General features: G+C 38.8%; 1 protein-coding gene and 1 long non-coding RNA gene across 2 annotated transcripts; one reads left to right on the forward strand and one right to left on the reverse strand.

Moving 5' to 3' along the window:
* Window positions 1–40: 40 nt before the first annotated feature.
* LOC141904027 (methylated-DNA--protein-cysteine methyltransferase-like) lies at window positions 41–2,930 on the reverse strand. Its single transcript, XM_074792468.1, has 4 exons — window positions 2,860–2,930; window positions 2,405–2,595; window positions 1,587–1,744; window positions 41–1,012 (listed from the first exon to the last, which is right to left on the reverse strand). The coding sequence occupies exons 2-4, from the start codon at window positions 2,572–2,574 to the stop codon at window positions 747–749; spliced, it is 594 nt and encodes a 197-aa protein (XP_074648569.1). The 5' UTR covers window positions 2,575–2,595; window positions 2,860–2,930; the 3' UTR covers window positions 41–746.
* Window positions 2,931–11,176: 8,246 nt separating this feature from the next.
* Window positions 11,177–11,755, forward strand: LOC141904763 (uncharacterized). The gene is made up of 4 exons (XR_012619200.1): window positions 11,177–11,276; window positions 11,354–11,428; window positions 11,507–11,617; window positions 11,705–11,755. It is a non-coding gene; the product is annotated as an uncharacterized LOC141904763 (long non-coding RNA).
* The last annotated feature ends 6,993 nt before the right edge of the window (window positions 11,756–18,748 follow it).

Genomic DNA, 18,748 nt, shown 5'->3' on the forward strand with positions numbered 1-18,748 from the left:
AGAGATATTAAACAAACACAAAATCTGATTCTTAGCGAGCAACATTTTTTTAGCACATTTTATTAGAAAATGTTTCAAAAAATTTTTAACTGAAAAAAGATCGTTTTAACGCTTGGTAAATGCATTTACAAATTAAGGCAACGCCCCAACTCTAGTCCTACATAAACAATGCCTCGAACTAGGGGTGGATCTAATCAGTGCTATTTTGGGGTCCCGACCCTTGCCTTCCCATTGAGGCTAACCTTTTTTTATTTGTCGAGATAGCGAGGGTCAAGTTTGCAAATTTATTTCTTCGAAAATGACTAACGCCGAGGGTTTTCAAAGATCTGTCCCTCTGTGAATGAACACACTACAGATATACAGTAGTGCAGTCAGCATTTATAATGATTAACACCTAGATAAATTTACAGAGATTAACACCTGGTCAATTTAGAGACACTCCCTTGTGACATGGATCGACCTCAAGTCACGAAGCATCAGTTCTATTTTAAGATTGAGCAAAATACCTGCCATATAAAAATACACGTATGTTGTTTCATGCACAAAAATATCGAGCTATACATCAACATTTAAGGAATCAAGTAGTGATATGAACCCTGTTAAACTATGTCCGGCAGTAAATCAAATTCACATAACACCGAGATGAAAGTTTTAACAATCCCAAAAATATCCGACTTTCCGATAAATCATTCAAATCACAATCGTTTGCTGTAAAGTTTAAATCGAATTACGCCGCGACGAATCAACTACAGAACTGCGACCCCTTCGTGATTCAGAAGCCACTTTTTAACGAGATTTCTTCGGCCCCCGCAATATTCTCCTAATTGTCCGGTTTGACGGATGACGCGATGACACGGAATTATCAACTGAATCGGATTCATTTTCAGGGTGTGTCCGACTGCGCGAGCCGTGTTTACGTTTCCACACATCGTCGCTAATTGTCCGTACGACACGATCCGAGCGAAGCTGATCTCGTCGGCTAAAATTCGCCAGACTTTCTCCGTGAACGAACCTAAAAAAGGAAACCGTAAATTCTAATTATTTCTCACAGAGTTTTTCAGATCAGGGAATCTGAAATTCGCTGATATTTCTCCGACCAAAATTTATTGCGCTGTTTCTGTGCGAGGTTCCTTGGGGATCATTCATTTATTACGTACGCATGAAATTTGACTTTTTCTACCCCCTCCTCCCTGTACGCAAAATCGGCCATTTTTCCATACACATTAAGCATTACAGTACGCAATTGCACTTACCCCTCCCCCTCCCCTAATGTGTAAGTAATAAATGAATGATCGCCTAGCAGTCAGCAATAACGACGAGACACCGAAAATTCAAATTGATTGCTCGACTATTTAAGAACCGACCAAATATAAACTGCTGCTTTATTTGCCCGTCAATTACAGCATTGCGTCTTGCTGGACCAGTGGTAACAGTGCATTAAAAAATCTAGGTAAATGTACAGCATTGATTAGGTTCGTTCCAAACTGATCCATTTCGGGTTCGGGCCAAATTAGAATGGACAGCGACGGTGTGCAGACATTGTATGGAAGTTTTCTAGTTGCGTTTTAAGGTGTAAATTAACTTACCTTTCTTGGTGTGAACGAAGCAGATATTTGGACGAGTTTGAGCAGGAGCTTCAGTTTTATTATGGAAGTACGTATTAAGCCATTGAATACACATCAACACTGATTTATACACATATCCGTTGTCTTGATAAAGCTGCGATTTTAAACTGACTTCAATACTGAAAATACATTTTCATGAAAATTGTAGTTTATCAGTTAATTGGTTGCTAACACTGTCCTCATTTGCCAGAGTTTGATTGCCTCCCGCCAAAGCTCACAACAAAACCCTTGCCACAAACCCTTCATTGCTCAAGATTTCTAGGGAGGACAGGTTGCCGCTAAGCAGCCACCAGAGTATGCATTAAGCCAATCAGATGCACTGTTTTTCACCGGCAGAATTGCTACGCATCTGATTGGCTAGTTAGTCACCTAATCGTTGGCGGTAAGCTTTTTATAATCGGATGGGCATTTATTACTGATATAATATGATTTCAATGGTTAAAATCGATATGGAATAAATAAATATGTTATATTTAATTTCATCTCGGTTGATCTCGGTTCATCTCGGTAAAATAAATCATCTCGGTAATAAGGATGACCGTATACGTGTGGTTTGTGAAAATATCCGATTGTGAAACTAAACCACAGACAGGTTACTGACTACTGATTGGCTAGATACATAGACTGGTGGCTGCTTAGCAGTAACCTGTCCGCCCAAGAAATCTCGGTCAACATAAAAGTCCATTGAAGGGTTAAGGCCAGAGTTTATGTTGCTGCGAACTTCGGCGCAAGAGACAATCAAACCCTGGCAAGCGAGGATGGTTTCGTTACCGACTTACCTCATGTCAACTTTAAAAGTCGAATCATCGATCTCTTGTACTTGCTGCAGAGAATGAATCCCTTTAGGACATGTTTCCAGATCCATGTCACCGATAGGTGTGCGTAACACGTACGTATTCGTCGGCCCATGGTGACAAGCAATCGGCCGTTTCCTGCGTGCTGTTGACATAATGCACTATCACTGTGCTGTCTGCGCGAAAACAATTAAAAAAACCGAGAGTGAATGAATGTAAATTAAAATACTGAAACTGGTCAGCAGTACCTAGGATATTGGGGTCAAAACTTTGCGTCAGGCCTGGTTGGTACAGTGGAAAACTTACAAAACAACAAAAGCCTAAGGATTCCCCCATCTATTTGAATTATTTTACTTTAACTCGGCCGTTTCTATATTGTTTATCCGAATGATTTTCATGAATAGAATATGTCGATTTGAGATGTTAAAATCTATAAATACCTGGATAAATTTAACAACAACAAATGCGCTGTAATAAGTATTTCTACGTCATGTATTTTTTTCGTCCTTACTAAAATCGACCAGAGCACCACCTAGCAGCATCACCTTTTCAAACTGCAAGTCACCTAATTAGGTTCGAGTCCCAATGCGCGCACGATTTCTATGACCTACGCCCGGCCTTATCGTATCCGTATCGTATCGTTCTTGCAACCAACGCCGGGGAAACTAAACAATTAGACTTTCGGTGTTTCTCTTTCTAACTTTTCCAAATTGTTCATCGCGCATCGGTAATATCAGTTCGGACTAAGTAATTCTCAGTTCATATTGTTTTGTCATCCATATTATTGTTTTGTCAAAAGTGTGCTATGTACCACGGCCCACGAGACTAGTGCAGAAAAAAACATATTCTTGTTTTAAAAGAAAATCTAATTTATTCAGAGGAAGCCGCGATCGATCCTATAAATGACGCCACTCCAACTAAGATTATTACGTAGTAAATAATTACAGCAAGCACAATAACGACACCAAGCACGATTCCTGCAATGCCCAAACCCTTCACTGTCTTACTCTTATTCTGGGCATCATGATATTGGCCAGTGCGCCACAATTCGTCAATCTGAAAGAAATAAATTCACCACATTTGAAACAATGCTGCTATCATCGCGGAGTTTAGTTGAATCGGGGTTGTCGGAAATTTCGGAAAATCGGTATTTTGCAAAATGCACAATGTCTTTCTTACCTGGAGTGAAAAAATAAGCGCTGGTATGCCAAGTGGTGCAAAGAAAATCAAAGCGAATACAGCTAAAACCAAATGATTACTCGGTTTATTAATGACTTGGGCTTCCACTGCCGGAGGCTGCATTACGACCGGTGGTACTTGATGTTGTTGCTGGCCTTCCATTTTCTTGGTCTGGTCTAAATAAAGAAAAAGAGCATGATTCGTAATGTATAATGCGATTGTGACACAATATCAGTAATATATGTAAGAAGATGAAATTTACTTGTAGCAGCAATAAACTCTTCGACCACACCGTCAGCGTTCAAAACGTCTTTTGGCACGTGGTGGTTGGTTTCTATGGTATTCGTTAAAACAAAACGGTTGTCCTCGTGATGCCTCGCCGTGTATCCACTGGATACAACTTTATTGTTAATGTCTTCTGATAGGAATTTTTCAAATTTATTGATGCTTATCCTTTTACATAGAATATTATATTTGAATAAAAATTACTGCCACATTAACCGTCATGATGAGGTGTTTTATCTTTGATGTTGACAGTTAATCGGAAGAAGAAGAGGTAAATGAAAGTGTCGATCAGGAGGGCAAAGAATCTCCAGAATCTCTCCAAAAAGGAATCGCTACATCACAATCAAGAGAAAGACATCAATAGCAAAGAGGAGTTTTATTTCAGAATCTCTATATAAACTTACTGTCAGCGTCGATACATAACAGGCCCGTAATCAAGAGAAAGACATCAATAACAAAGAGGAGTTTTATTTCAGAATCTCTATATAAACTTACTATCAGCGTCGATACATAACAGACCCGTACAAGGGGGTTCGGACGAACCCCCTTTGATGAAAGTGCCCTTTTTCAATTTTTTTGACGTCTGGAAATTTTTTTCACACAATTTTCATGCCCTTTTTTACAAGTGGTCCCTAGATCCGTCCCTATTTATGGTAAAAAATGCAGGAAATTTATCTAAAAACAGGTAAGTCCACCGCCACCATCTTTGGGTGCCTTGGTGGCATTGTCCTTTCCCCAAAGTAGAACCCCCTAAATAAAAATCAAGTGGCATTACAATATTAACTCTGCTGAGCTCGAAACTCTGGGGACCGGTGATTTCTGAGACCCGCACGAGGAGAATCTCCCGTGCCAGGATTCGACCTCGATTGAAACTCGATACCGACATGGTAGATTTGACAGCGCGGCGGCGCGGGGATCTTAGACACTATCAGAATATCAATATCAATATCAACATCAATATACAAATGGCGTGCTCTACTGCGAAAAGCAAAAACCTCGCCTAATTTCAAACAAAGGCAGCCTCCTTTAAGACCCCAGAAATCAATATTTCAATATTGGGTAAGTATTCATAACATTAGTTAAAATGGCGAAAAATATTTCATCTTAGATATTGTAGGTAATCATATTTCAGAGGTGAATCTAGGCGCACATGGTGAAAACCAGTCAAGCAAGACAAGTTGAAGTTGAAAAACTAAAAAAAAAACGGGCCAATGATGGATTGACTGACCTGGGAGGATCCAGGAATTTAGAATATGGGGCCCAAAACTTCAAGAGCCATCTGACTCTGATTTCTAGACAATTGGTCTTGCTGTGTTTCGGGCCTAATATATTCTCAAATGATTCTTCAGTGAATTAGCTTAGCTATTATGAATTCATTCTGTTTTTATCCAGTAATTGTGTTTTCATTTGTAGATGTGCATATTAAACCATTTTATAAAGAATTGACATCAGAAACAGTGAAAACGTGTAAGTTTATTTCATGTTTTAAATGTCTTCTTTTTTCGGTTTCAGAAACAGTTATTCATCTATTAATTCATGTATCTTCATTACTTTCTTTTATGTTTGATGTTGAACTTAAAAGGCAAAACCCAAAACCGTAGATGGAAAGCCCCTGGATAAATGAACTAGAGAATGGAGCGAACGATTCAATTTGTAAGTTTGAATTTCGAATTTGATAATTTTGCAGTTATCAAAGAAAAGAAAACAATCTTTGATTTGTCTATCATAGGTATCACTACAATGGGAGCTTGGACAGGACAACAAGGAATCAATGCTTTACAATAAGACTTTCTTGGAATCGGCGCAAGACAACCAGGAATCAGTTCTTTACAGTAAAACTCCGTTGGATTCAATACAGGACACGGAGTTAGTACTTTACAATCAGACTCTTAGATTCTGCACAGGACAACAAGAATCACTGTTTTACAATAAGACTCGCTTGGATCTGGATTCTGTACAGGACGTCAGGAATTACTAAATGGAAATTCAAGATAAGTTACATTTATCTTATTTATCAGTTGTTGATTTGATTTAAGGGACCAGTTTAATGTTATAAACAATGTTTTTAAATGAAATCTGGGCTTATGCATTTGTTAATTGAATCCATTCAAATGTCTTTATATCGGTGGTGTATATTTGATAAGGATTAGTTCATAGGTGGGATTCTTATTTCCGCGATACATAAAGAATAAAGTGGGTTTACAGGTTTTCTAAATTGAGATCAACTCAAAGTTATTTCTAATCAATACGAAACTGGTCCCTGATATCAATAACACAACTGTTATCAATCATGTTCCTTCGTCACAATCAGATGTGTTCACAATTTCTCTGGATTATACAGCTGTAGATTTTGGACTGATTGAACAGTTACAGATACATGTAACATTGTGTGCAGATACAGAATACAGATCTCTGCATACTTCATCATGTGATTGAACAGTGATTTGTTCTCTGATCTTCACAATAATTCCCAATCGTCTAACTAAAACATCGTAACACTTCAACTCATCTAATCGTGGGGTTCGGGGAGGTTGGGTAGGGTTGAGGGGAGGCAGGGGTAGAGGGAGGGCGGGAGGGAAGGGGTCCGGGAGGGCGGGAGGGAAGGGGTCCGGGAGGGCGGGAGGGAAGGGGTCCGGGAGGGCGGGAGGGAAGGGGTCCGGGAGGGCGGGAGGGATGGGGTCCGGGAGGGTGGGGAGGGATCGAGTGAGGGAGGGTGGGATATAGGGGTGGGCTGGGTAGGATGGGTGGTGGTAGGAATTTGGAGGGAGGGTAGGAGGGTCTAGGTGGGTGGTAGCGTAGGTTTTAGGTAGGTAGGGGTTTAGGGTATAGGTGGGTGGTGAAGAATTTAGGTAGGTGGTAGTGTAGGGTCAGGTGCAGGTTTAGTCTTGGTAGTTTTTTAGTCTTGAACTTCAGGATATTTCAGAAAATGTGTCCCATTTTTCATTGCATTTTAATAACCGATAGGATTAGTATAAAATTCCTTTACTGTTATGCATCGTCACACGAGACTGAACATACAATATTACAGTAGTTACACATATGACAAGCTGGTTAAATGGACTAGTTCTATTAGTTTTACTGGTTTATAGCGCGAGACCTGGGTTCGATCCCCAGTGAGTGCGCGTAATTTCGCTGTAACTTCTCTTAAAATCGTTAAGAGATAATTGCCCCTGATTTTGAATGGGCACTTTTCAATTTTTAGGGCCATTATTCAAGTTGGCCACGAATCAGTAATTTACTCGAATGATTAGAAACTGCTCCCTGGTAGCAATCGAAATAGGCATCGAAATATGTCTGAATGAGCAATTCAATCAATCAACAATTATTTTCGTAATAATTACTGTTGAAATACTGCTTCTTTTTGAATACGTTGCCAACTACTGACTGACTGTAGTGAGAGGACTGCAGCCTAAGGACTTTGAAGATTGTTGTTGAGTTGCAGTCCACGTTCAGTCCACGTTTTTTTTACCGAATGACCTTGGATTAATTTTCTCCCCGGCAAGACTTGTGATTAAAATGGTGAAATTGTGAGCGTATTTCATTCCTAATTTCAACCAGGGAACTGCTCAGAATGCATCAACATTCGTCTGATTTTCCAATATTTCGTAAGTTTGGTGTTTCGCATTTGTGGCGCTCGCTGTCGATGGCTGAGCTGTCATTAATTCCCACACACGTGTGTAATATAGTGTCCCAATATTCCATGTTCTATTTCTCAAAAACGATGTCCCCAGGACGCTTCTGTAGTAATCGCTTTAAATCAATTTTCAGATTCTCTTCATTTGCCTTCAGCAGCACGCGGCACGGACTATTTGAAGATATTAGTTAGTAATCCTAGTGTTTCCACAAGGAGGGGACACATTTTCTGAAATAAACTGTACAATTTATAGGTGGAACAATGATGTCACGGACAAAGACAGAGAGACTATTGTTCTATAATATTTCCAGCAACATTTATCATTGATTAGATTCTATTGAAGTCAGTTTATTTCAAGCTGTGACTTCTTGTTTGCTGGACAGAATTATTTAAAGGCACTGTTGAACTTATTATACTTCAAGAAATATTTATGTACCAGATGCAGTTTTATCTAGTTTTAGAGTACTAAATCCTCTCCTGATTATTGTGGGATTCTCTACATGTTTTATCAATGGTTAGATTATTTCTCTTTATGACAGTTAGAGATTATTTTGCTATTTTTCACGTTCATATCATTTTATATGAAAGTTATTTCGTCCTCCGCAGTTTAAGTATTTGAAATTTTATCAGGGTTTCAATTTGTCTAGTTTATATGACGTTATAGCTCATAGACGTTTGATCGATGCATTATTCCAGACTCTAATTTGCTTAGATCCTTATTTTTGACTTTATTAATTAGTGCACAGATTATGAACTCATTTAGGGTATAATCTTAAAGTGGGCCGGACACTAGTGTCAAAGCCACTGCAACAACTACGCCACGGCAATTCATCAGCGACATTGACGCCGAATGTTTTCCCCGCATATTAGTATCAACGACGCAGTTTCAAGCGCTGCATCTGTCACTATTGTAGGTCAAGTGATTACTATTAATGAATGATATGATCTCGTCGCGCGCTTTCGCGTTGTAACTTAATCCTGCGGCACTGACGCAGAATTAGGCGCACACACCGCACCAAAAATATTAAGCATGTCAGATATCGGGGTCCAAAAACGACTGAAAATTCCCCCCCGCACACTAGGTGATTTTGACGCCGGTGTACTTGTTATGGCAGCTTTGATGCTATTGTGGGACCCGCTTAACCTTAATGCATCTGATCAATCCAATTATGGTCAGTTTTCAAAACATGCAACGCTCAATTTCATGATGTATGCGTTTGTTTGTTCAGCAGTGACCATTTAATGGCTAAAAACTGCTCCGCGTGTAATGTATCAAAATTCTGAGTAATTCTTAAAATCTAGTGCTACCTTTGTATAGTTACTGAACCAAGACCAAGAACCAAACTTTGCATTTACTCTTATCGAACCTGGCCCATGTAAGTCACCTTAAACGAGGGCCAAGAGCCAAATTAATTCTCATGTTATCAAACCAAAGCCGTGAGCTAAATTTACTCTCTGCGGTCACCAAATCAGAACCATGGACCAAACTCTGCCTCTTTGGTCACCAAACCAGGGACTTGAACCAAACATTGACTCTTTCGTCACCAAAAACAGTGCCCTGAACCAAACATTGACTCTTTGGTCACCAAACCAGGGTCGTGAACCAAACTGACTCTAGGTCACCAAACCAGGGCCGCGAACCAAATTTTGACTCTTTGGTCCCCAAACCAAATCTATTTGTGAATAAAATGATTTATGTGGAACAAATGACGTTGTTAATGTAAGAATCATCTGGATACAATATAGTTTATCAGTGCTGCTGCTGCTGCTGCTGCTACTGGTTTTATTGGCGGCAGCTGTGAGGGATTCTAGTCTAAATCAACAAACAATGTTACTGTCATTTGACATTGATTTATTGCTGCTTGTCTCTACAAGACATATAAATTTGATCCCAGTTGGAACTGATGAGTGTCATTGAGAAGACAAATGATAAAATGAGAAAAGCCAATAAGAGAAAGCCATATGAAAAGAAAAATATGAAGCGAATGTAAAACAGCATAAAATGCTGATATAAAGAGTGGGGTCTGAGAGCAATTCGAAGGTTTAGTGTCTTGCACGCTTAGAGGGCGGGCAGGGGTCTATTCCTACCTCGACTCAAAAAATTCTGTCGGCTGAAACAAAAAAGAGTGAAAAAGAAAAATGAAAAATGGCAAATGATGAAATATGGCTGAAGTTTTATGCGTTCCGCTGGGTTCAAGTGTAACTTAAAAGACAATGAAACAGATTATTAATTATCTGTTTTACAACATAATTATAGACATCTGTAGTTTATAAGCATTGATTGATAAATCTTAGGCATAGGATTCCATAAAACAACTTGCTCATTTAAAGCCTCTAGCAGTAGCAGTAGTAGTAGTAGAGAGATAGAAATGTCTAATCTGACTATCAACTGTCATTGGTCCCACAATGGTTTCATAATGAGAATGATCGCATGTTGAATTCATAATCATAGCCTTGTTCATTTTTGATCTATCTGAATCAACCATCATTCTTGTCCTTGGTTGGTGTTTGCCCTCCACCCAACATTGTGAGTGTAGAGTTTTGGTCTGGTTCTGGTGAACCATCCATATTTCCCTCCCAACAATGTTAGTTTAGTTTCTTTGGTTTGGTTTGATAATTCAGAGATGAATACCTCCACAACTGAAACTCGCTCCGTTTGATAAATGAAATCTAAATGCCGTTATCTAGCAACATGCCGTGAAACTTAAATTGATTTGAACAATCCCCAACATGATACCAGCGTATGGTCACATAATTACTAATTGGATGGCTAAGAAAAAATAGAAAGGAATAATTTGAATAAATTCCTCAATTGTTAAAGGAATCATCTATAAAAATGAGGCCTTGTGATTTTCAACACTGTTGGTATTTGATCATTTGAATTCCTCCATCTCTGAGTCTTGTGGATGATGCAATCGATTGGGTATTCGATTTCTTGATGAAATTGATATTATCGTGAAAAATGGCAAATCATTTTTGGAGGTATTGTACAGACGAGTGATGTCATAGGAAGAGACGAAAGAGTTGAGGAGGCTTGATGGGAGGGCATTGAGGGAGGCTAGGTGGGAGGGCATTGAGGGAGGGCATTGTGGGAGGCTAGTTGGGTGGGCATTGAGGGAGGCTAGGTGGGTGGGCTTGATGGGAGGGCATTGAGGGATGGGGTCAGGGAGGGTGAGAGGGATGGGGTGTGGGAGGGCAGGAGGGAAGGGGTGTGGGAGGGCGGGAGGGAAGGGGTGTGGGAGGGCGGGAGGGTAGGGGTGTGGGAGGGCGGGAGGGTAGGGGTGTGGGAGGGCGGGAGGGAATGGGTGTGGTAGGGTGGGAGGGAAGGGGTGTGGGAGGGCGGGAGGGATGGGGTCTGGGAGGGTCAGGACGGGAGGTTAGGTGAGTTGAGGTGTTAAGATGTTTTAGTTAGACAGTTGGGAATTGTGAAGATGAGAGAACAAATCACTGTTTAATCACAGGATGAAGTAATGCAGAGATCTGTATTCTGTATCTGCACTATGTCACATGTTTCTGTAACTGTTCAATCAGTCCGAAATCTAAAGCTGTATATAATATAGAGATTGTGAACACATCTGATTGGGACGTCTCTGTTGACGTTTTGAATTATTTTCGAACTAGAAACTACTGTTTAACTCTCATCTGCTGTTTTACTCTTTATTTCAGAAAAACACGGCACCAGCAGCTGGTAAAAGCTGTTTGGAGATGTATCAGTATTCATTATCAATCTGTTTATTTTTCATATCACAACAGTTTGAGGTGAGTTTTCAATCATTCAAATACTGATCAAAGTTGAAATCATCAACGTCTTATGTTTTTCATATATATTTTTTTAGTGGACAGAGCTATGGAGGTCTTAGCGCCCAACAACAACCATCAATACCGCTAGCTGAAAAACATTGAGGAAAATGGTGAGATATGGTTTGAAACTGCTCTTATTTCATAACAACTTATGTAATGTATGCTTCTCTACAAAATCTGTATTCTAGGGGCCAAAATGAAGGTGAACCATTGCCTATCTGCAAACAGTAAACATTGCGTTCTACCAAACACAAGTCAGAAGTGGGGAGTTTTCGATTTATTGCAGTAATTTGTGGTGTGTAAGTAATTTTCTCTACATAGTTCAACCTGGTGCTTGCTTGTTTACAGCCTTAGGGTTCAATTATCTATGTCTTTATTTCGGGAAGTCATCAGTATGGCTCTTGGATGTGAAATCCTGCTAGAAAGTGAAATAGTCTGCATGGTCAAAAGGCACTAAACTAATCCGATAATCCGGTGAGTTTTTCATCACTCCACTGTGCTCGAATTTGATAATAACCCGGCGATATATTATTCTATACAGTATTTTTGTGTGTCCTTCTCTCAAAAGCTTTGTATAAGAAGTGCTGCTGGTGCTGCTGGTGCTGCTGGTGCTGCTGCTGCTGCTGCTGCTGCATCCCCAATCAAAATCTCCTTGGGAAATATCGTGGACAATATGCTACAATAATCAAAGGTGAGAAAAATAGTACCGGGTAATTTTCAGAAAAGCAGACGCATGTAATGTTTCTTTATTTCACTATTCAATTTCTCTTTACAGAATGAAATCCACACAGCACCAGAATTTTACAAATTTCACATATTTCAAAAGACCTGGTTCAAAGTTAACCTTGAACATATTGCTAGATCCTCCTCACATGCATCCTGATAATTCTGCAAACTCTGGCAGTCAGAAATTGGAGACGAAAGCTGTGAGCTTCAATCTGAAACAGCTCTCATTTCATAACGACTTAACTGACAATTCATAGCATTTATACATTTGTATTTTAGGAGCCATGATAAGCGGAACCTTTGACAGAATCTGTGAACACTAAACACTAGGAATTCACTGAAGATAATTCACTGAAGATTTCTAAATGATGGACATTGGTTTAGATCCTCAAAATAAGTATGGTGAGTTTTATATCAATTTATTGCATTAATTTGTAGTGATTTATCAGTTTTAAAATATGTTTATCATTTTTCGTCCGGTTTCGAAAGAATTATCTTCAAATCAAGTCAGCAAAATGGTGGGTCAGAAATCTGCATACACTCAACGGATTGTGATAAACTACTCAAAAGGCTGGTGGGTTTTCTGATAACACAAACATGCTGCAGTTTCTATTTATTTCACGAATTATTTTCTGGCATAATTTTTCTCTTTACAGAATGCGATGCACCAGACACATTGCAGCTGAAGGAATTGAGGAAATTCATTTTCAAATAAAGAAGAAGCTCGTTGTTGCTCAAGTTGCTATTAATTCTATAAGAAACTAAGTAATTTTTGCTACAAAATTCAACCTGGTTCTCGCTTGTTATAAAACTTCGCGGTTCATTTATTTTGTAAATTCATTTTTTTCAGTAAATCATCAGTGCTCTTAACTTAATGACATTATGGCTCTTGGAAGTGAAATCCTGGAAATGGAAATGAAAATCTGGAAATGGAAATGATCTGCATGGTCAAAATGGTACAACACTTAAAAGACCGCCTTGGTGAAATCCAGCCTCAGAAACTTGAGCTTGAACTTATCAGATAAACACAAGTTTTAAAATGGTTGGTTTTTCTAATAATATTTAGCCCCAATTTCTGACTGCTAGAGTTTTGCATTGTAAATACGATGCTATTGTTCTCACAGTATGATTTTTTTGCAGCATGAAATTTGTCCAATTGAAAGTTGATCAAAGATTGAATCATGGTGTTTGATACGGTAACTATAAAACTCTTGTTTCTGAAGTATTTCATGAAATTTCCAATTGACTGTTAATCTAATCCAACATTTGCGATGTAATATTTGCAGACACAAGTTTTCTCTTATTCTAGGACGAAGTGGGGATCAATATGCCATTTGACAGGGACACCGACCAATACGCCGTCTACCTTGAGAATGATATACTGCCACTTACTGCAGACATCTGCAATTTTTAAGTTTAAAGCCAAATGAAAATGTTTATATTGTGCCGACCAGCAGTACAGACCTACTGTTGTTCTGTTTGTGATGGTTTCATTTACTGCGAATCATGTATCCATAAAAAATGGAGTCATCCCCTGATTCGTCTCACAATGCTGTGACGTCATTTTTGCTGTAGAATTAATTGCCTGTTCACTGAATAGATGATTTGAACCCGCTATATACAAATTCAAAAGATTAAACACGTAATTTATTTATCAAGAATCAGAATCAAAATAAATTTAAGTAAATGAAGAAATAACTAGAACAACCAATGCACAAAATAACAAAACCTCTCAACCTGAGCACATAACACCCCCGCGCGCTACTTTTTCGATTAACTTTTTCTTCCTATTCATTCCCCTATGTTTTAGTTATTTCTTCACATCTGACAATGGTCTCTAGAGAGACTCCAAGACGTTGTGTCTTTTAATTCTTTTAAATTTGTATAGTCTTAATCTTATTTTGATTTTTACTGAAAATTGAAATTGAAGAAAAATGATGGGCTTTCTGAGATAGAGATCAAGGGTATGAGATATTTAACACACTCCGTGTAATTGTATTAGTTTGTAATTGTTTCTACCTCAGAACCCAGTTCCACTGTTCTGGGCATGTACGTATACACTTGTATAATAATGTATTGTAAATGGGCTTATAGTCCCACAGTAAATGAAAGTTGACAAATGTTGACACGTTTTCTTTTAAAAATCATGGGACACTATTTTGTATGAACTGTTGTATCGTGTTATTTGAAATAAATATATATTTTCTCTGTTGTTCCATTTGTGATCACAGACGCCAGCAGTTTCATAGACTCTGCGTCACGTACAATGTAAGGTTTATCATGTAACGTTATAAACCTTACGTAGGTATGATTTACTCCAACAATTGCTTAGAACATATTTCATTTTGAAGAAAAAATCCAAACGTTGATTCCTCTTATGATTGTTAAACGACCATGTAGACCCGGTTTCACTAACATAGTTTAAACTTAATCCTCAATCAATGTAAGAGTTTATTGTGAAACTTGACCCTGATGAAATACTTTGTACTCGGTGTACGCGTATGAAACTGCAGGCTTCTAAACTGAAACTCGCAAAACCTACCCAGGGTCCTACAGTTCAGGCGCTGTCTGTGCCCTCGAAAAATTTTGGTTTCGGTTGAGATCAAAGTGCACACAATCTATGAGCCATAAAAAATAATTGCCTTCCTACTAGGCCTAAACCATATGTGAATGCAGGGTCCGATCTAATGAATGAAAGCCACTTGCCCGGGGCCAAGCACATCTGAAATTTCACCTGACGCCTCAAAAAATCGGGAAACTAGTTTTCAGACATTAAAATGTGTTTAGTGGGACCCTGGAATGAAAATGAACTCTCCGAAGTTTAGGAAGGCAATATATATGAGGTACTTTCGTTTTGTCAAAAGGGTATTTCTAAAAAAGAAAATGTACTCGTCGTAGAATTGAAAAAGGGCAAATTATGCCCAAAAATCTTTAAAAAGGCGAAGACCCAGTCAATTCATTCTTCGCCTTTCTATTAATGATGATGAAATTAATCTGTTTCATGAGGGTTAGTTTTATTCAACGTTTCGACTATAAACCAATAGTCATCTTCGCGAATACTGAGGTACAACAGAAATTGTGAAAAATATATGCGATCCAGAAGAAAGAGACTAATTAAGCTACCAGCTCGAGGAAACATGTTCGCATCTGAAAAATGACCCTTTACTTTTCTTGATGTCGAAGTCCAGAAGATTTTACTGATCTATTTGGTTGTCGTTTTCTGTGTTTATTTCGAATTTGAATGGATTTCATATCGATTGTTAGAATGGTGTAAAGAAGTGGGTTCAGAGTTGAGTTTATCGGTAAGAAAAGCACGGCCAGCCAAGCAGCAACCTGGTTCGGTATCTCGACTAAAAATATAGCGCAAAATTGAACAATTATTAGCGGCAACCAGCAAAATAAGTTAGACAAATTTATGACCAAACTGCGTCGAGCTAGAACGAGTTCTGTAGGATCAGCTCTACCCGAACCGGACCTGCTTCCAGATACGTACTTGTATATCTGCATGTACGACATCATTATCAGAGTGAGGATGATCGCGTTTAATACAGCGAATATAGCGAACGAATATTGCCAGCCATTGACATCTACAGATATAAGATTCATAGGTAAACAGACACCTGTGTTACCGTAAAAATCATCACCAAAATAAGACGAACGAGATAGCGGCAGAAAGGCAATCAAACTCAGGATTATCCAACATAAACAAGATAGAATCGAAATACTTGTTGAGGATACGAGCGAGTTGCCAGAAAATGGATCAAGGATATTTGAATATCTGAAACGCGTGAGCAGAAGGAGAAATGTTAAAGAGCCTTCACAAGATATCGTCACCACAATTCCGGCTAAACTACATAATGAACTACGAGTCCAAGTTTCAGAATTCATAAAATATACACCTTTATACACGTAATCAGTTGCAGCGATCAGAAACAGATAAACAGACATCAGGAAATCACAAAGCGCGATATTAATGATGAGGATATCTGACGATCTATTTTGCGTTTCTGATGATGCTCGAATCGACCTAAAACGAAATAAGATAACATTAATATTGGAAACGAATGAAAAACAAGCGATGATCCAGATGACTGCTCTGAGAACAGTGTTATCAATGAGGTCTGAGCACGATGAAAATTGATCAGGATCCGGGAGACACCGGTCAATGTTGGGTACCATGCAGCAGAATTTATACGCGTCCGAAGCGAGAAAATATAACGATGTCAGATTATCGAAGATATTATTTTCCACAGAAATTATCCGAGAGTTGTTGGTAAAATCTAAAACTCCCAGAGACCTTAACCCAGAAAACGCGTATCTGGATATTGAATTGATCGCGTTACTGCTGACATTTAGATGTTTCAGCGCTGGTAAACCTCGGAATACGTTACGAGTAAGAACTGAAATGAAGAGACCGTGGAGATCGATAATCGGAAGTGATGTCAAACCATTGAAGCTACCATCGTTCAAATATCTCAGCGGATTTCCAGTGAGTAAAAGTTGTTTTAAATTGTTTAAACCAGTGAATGTATTAGCTGGTAGTGAAACTAGGCGATTATACGACAGATCTAATGTATTTAGATTGCGTAGATTAGAAAACGCGTGGGAGACAATGCCAGATAGATCATTGCGGGATATATTCAATATAAAAAGGTATAGAAAAGAGGAAAATGTCGATACATTAAATGAAACTCGGTTATTCGATAAAATCAAAACTCGAGTCGACGCGGCAAAAATTCCAAAAATATCTGATAGAAAAGCATTTTTACAATCAATGAAACGACCTTGACATTTACAATATCTAGGACACGTGACATCACAGTAAGCCTCGTCGTCCGAATTATGTTTACAGTTAACGACGCCATCGCAAACTTCCGACTGAGGTATACATCTATGTTCATCACCGCATTTAAACATCCCTGGACACGAAAACGTTTCACAATTAAGTTCATCTTCTGAATGAGGACAATCTGATCGACCATCGCACACGTGTCTAATCGGTATACAGTAAGACGATGGACACTTCACTGTACCAACTGGACATTCAAACTCACTACAATGCAGTAAATGTTCGAGTCTTCTACAAACAGGAAAACCTGTCGACCTTCTTTCTAAAATACACCTATCTCTTCTCGCATAACAATGAGGAGAACTAAATGAACATCTTTGTTTATCTGATTCTGTACAGAGTGAAGTGAAATTGGCCGTGCAGTAGTTCTCTGTAGTGCATTGAACTTGTGGTTTAATTGTTATGTTGGTTGTTACTATTTCATCGTCTTCGAGGTCCCCACCACAATCTACAACGCCATCCCGATACAACAGAGAACTGATACAATTGCCATTTACACACGAAAACCCGTTACATTTGTCTGAAGAGCAGCCGATCTCATCGGATTTATCTTCACAATCTACCAGTCCATCACACCGTTTGTATTTACCCATACATTGTCCATTGTTACAGGTAAACTGTTCAGATGAACATATATCATGATAGCACGAGTCCTCATCAGATCCGTCAGCGCAATCTCGTACAAAATCACATAACTTACTGACTGATATAACTCGTCCATCTAAACACTGGAACTGACTCAGTAAGTTAGAACCCGAACAATCCAGTTCATCTTCACCGTGTTGACAGTCGTTTCTGGCATCACATACGCGATGGTCGCTGATACATCTTTGATCGTTGCATTGAAACTGCCACGATTTACAACCGCTTACAGAGACTAACTCGTCACTTGTTACATTGTTGGAACATAGCACGGAATGCGCTTTATCTGTGACATTATTAAACGTCGTCACTGACCATTTCACTGTTTTGGTATATGTTATCCAATCTTTAATTACAACTGGTTTTATTGCCACAGTTCTTCCGATTGTATCATGTGACAGTATAGCTCCATATTGATACTGATAATCGAAAACATTTATCCAATGCTGAACCGCAATATTAGATGTTATTATACCTATGTCACCGCCGATTTTAAGACACATTTCTCTGGCTGCCTGGATTGTGAGACTTTCAGTTTGGAGCGTTTGCCAGGCTGTAAGTATCTGATAGCAACGCGTTTCAATATGGACCCACCCTCTTAGACACGTGGAATTAAATTGTTCAAAGTTGTTCCGTGCTATTTCAGTTGTATCGTTTTGTGAAGATGTATTAAAGTCGTTTCTTTCTGTTTCACAAATGAATGTTGCATGCGTTTGTATGAGTTGACACGGGAATCGAACCCAGTTCGCTGATCCTCGTGGATTATTCAGTATCATCGCCGTACACGGCATATTGACGTCAGTTATTGGTTGTTTCTTTAACGGAGATATCAATCCTAGAATAACTTCTGGTATTGTGTCATTAACAGCGGGTGTGAACCATTCCGTGTAACTTAACGGGTTTCCATCAGACCACGAGTAATAACCACTGGACTCCTAAAAAAGTAATTTTAAAACATATCCGTTTTCTTCTATTTCTACTTCTTTCGAATCTCTTTTTGGAATAACTCTGCATCACGCAGTAAGAAAATTTATCATGATTTATCAAAATTTATCAAAATCATGATTTATCATGATTTTTCAAATTTCTATGAGATCGTTCATAAAACAGATATTTTACCTGCCATTTCAATCCAATCATCACAATCAGTGCCACCTGCGAATACGCCTTGTGAAGCAATTTTGTAGCGAACAGCTTTTTCACGGCCCTCATT

The sequence above is a fragment of the Tubulanus polymorphus genome, chromosome 4 (assembly GCF_964204645.1).
Source record: "Tubulanus polymorphus chromosome 4, tnTubPoly1.2, whole genome shotgun sequence".
Classification (NCBI taxonomy): Eukaryota; Metazoa; Nemertea; class Palaeonemertea; order Tubulaniformes; family Tubulanidae; genus Tubulanus; species Tubulanus polymorphus.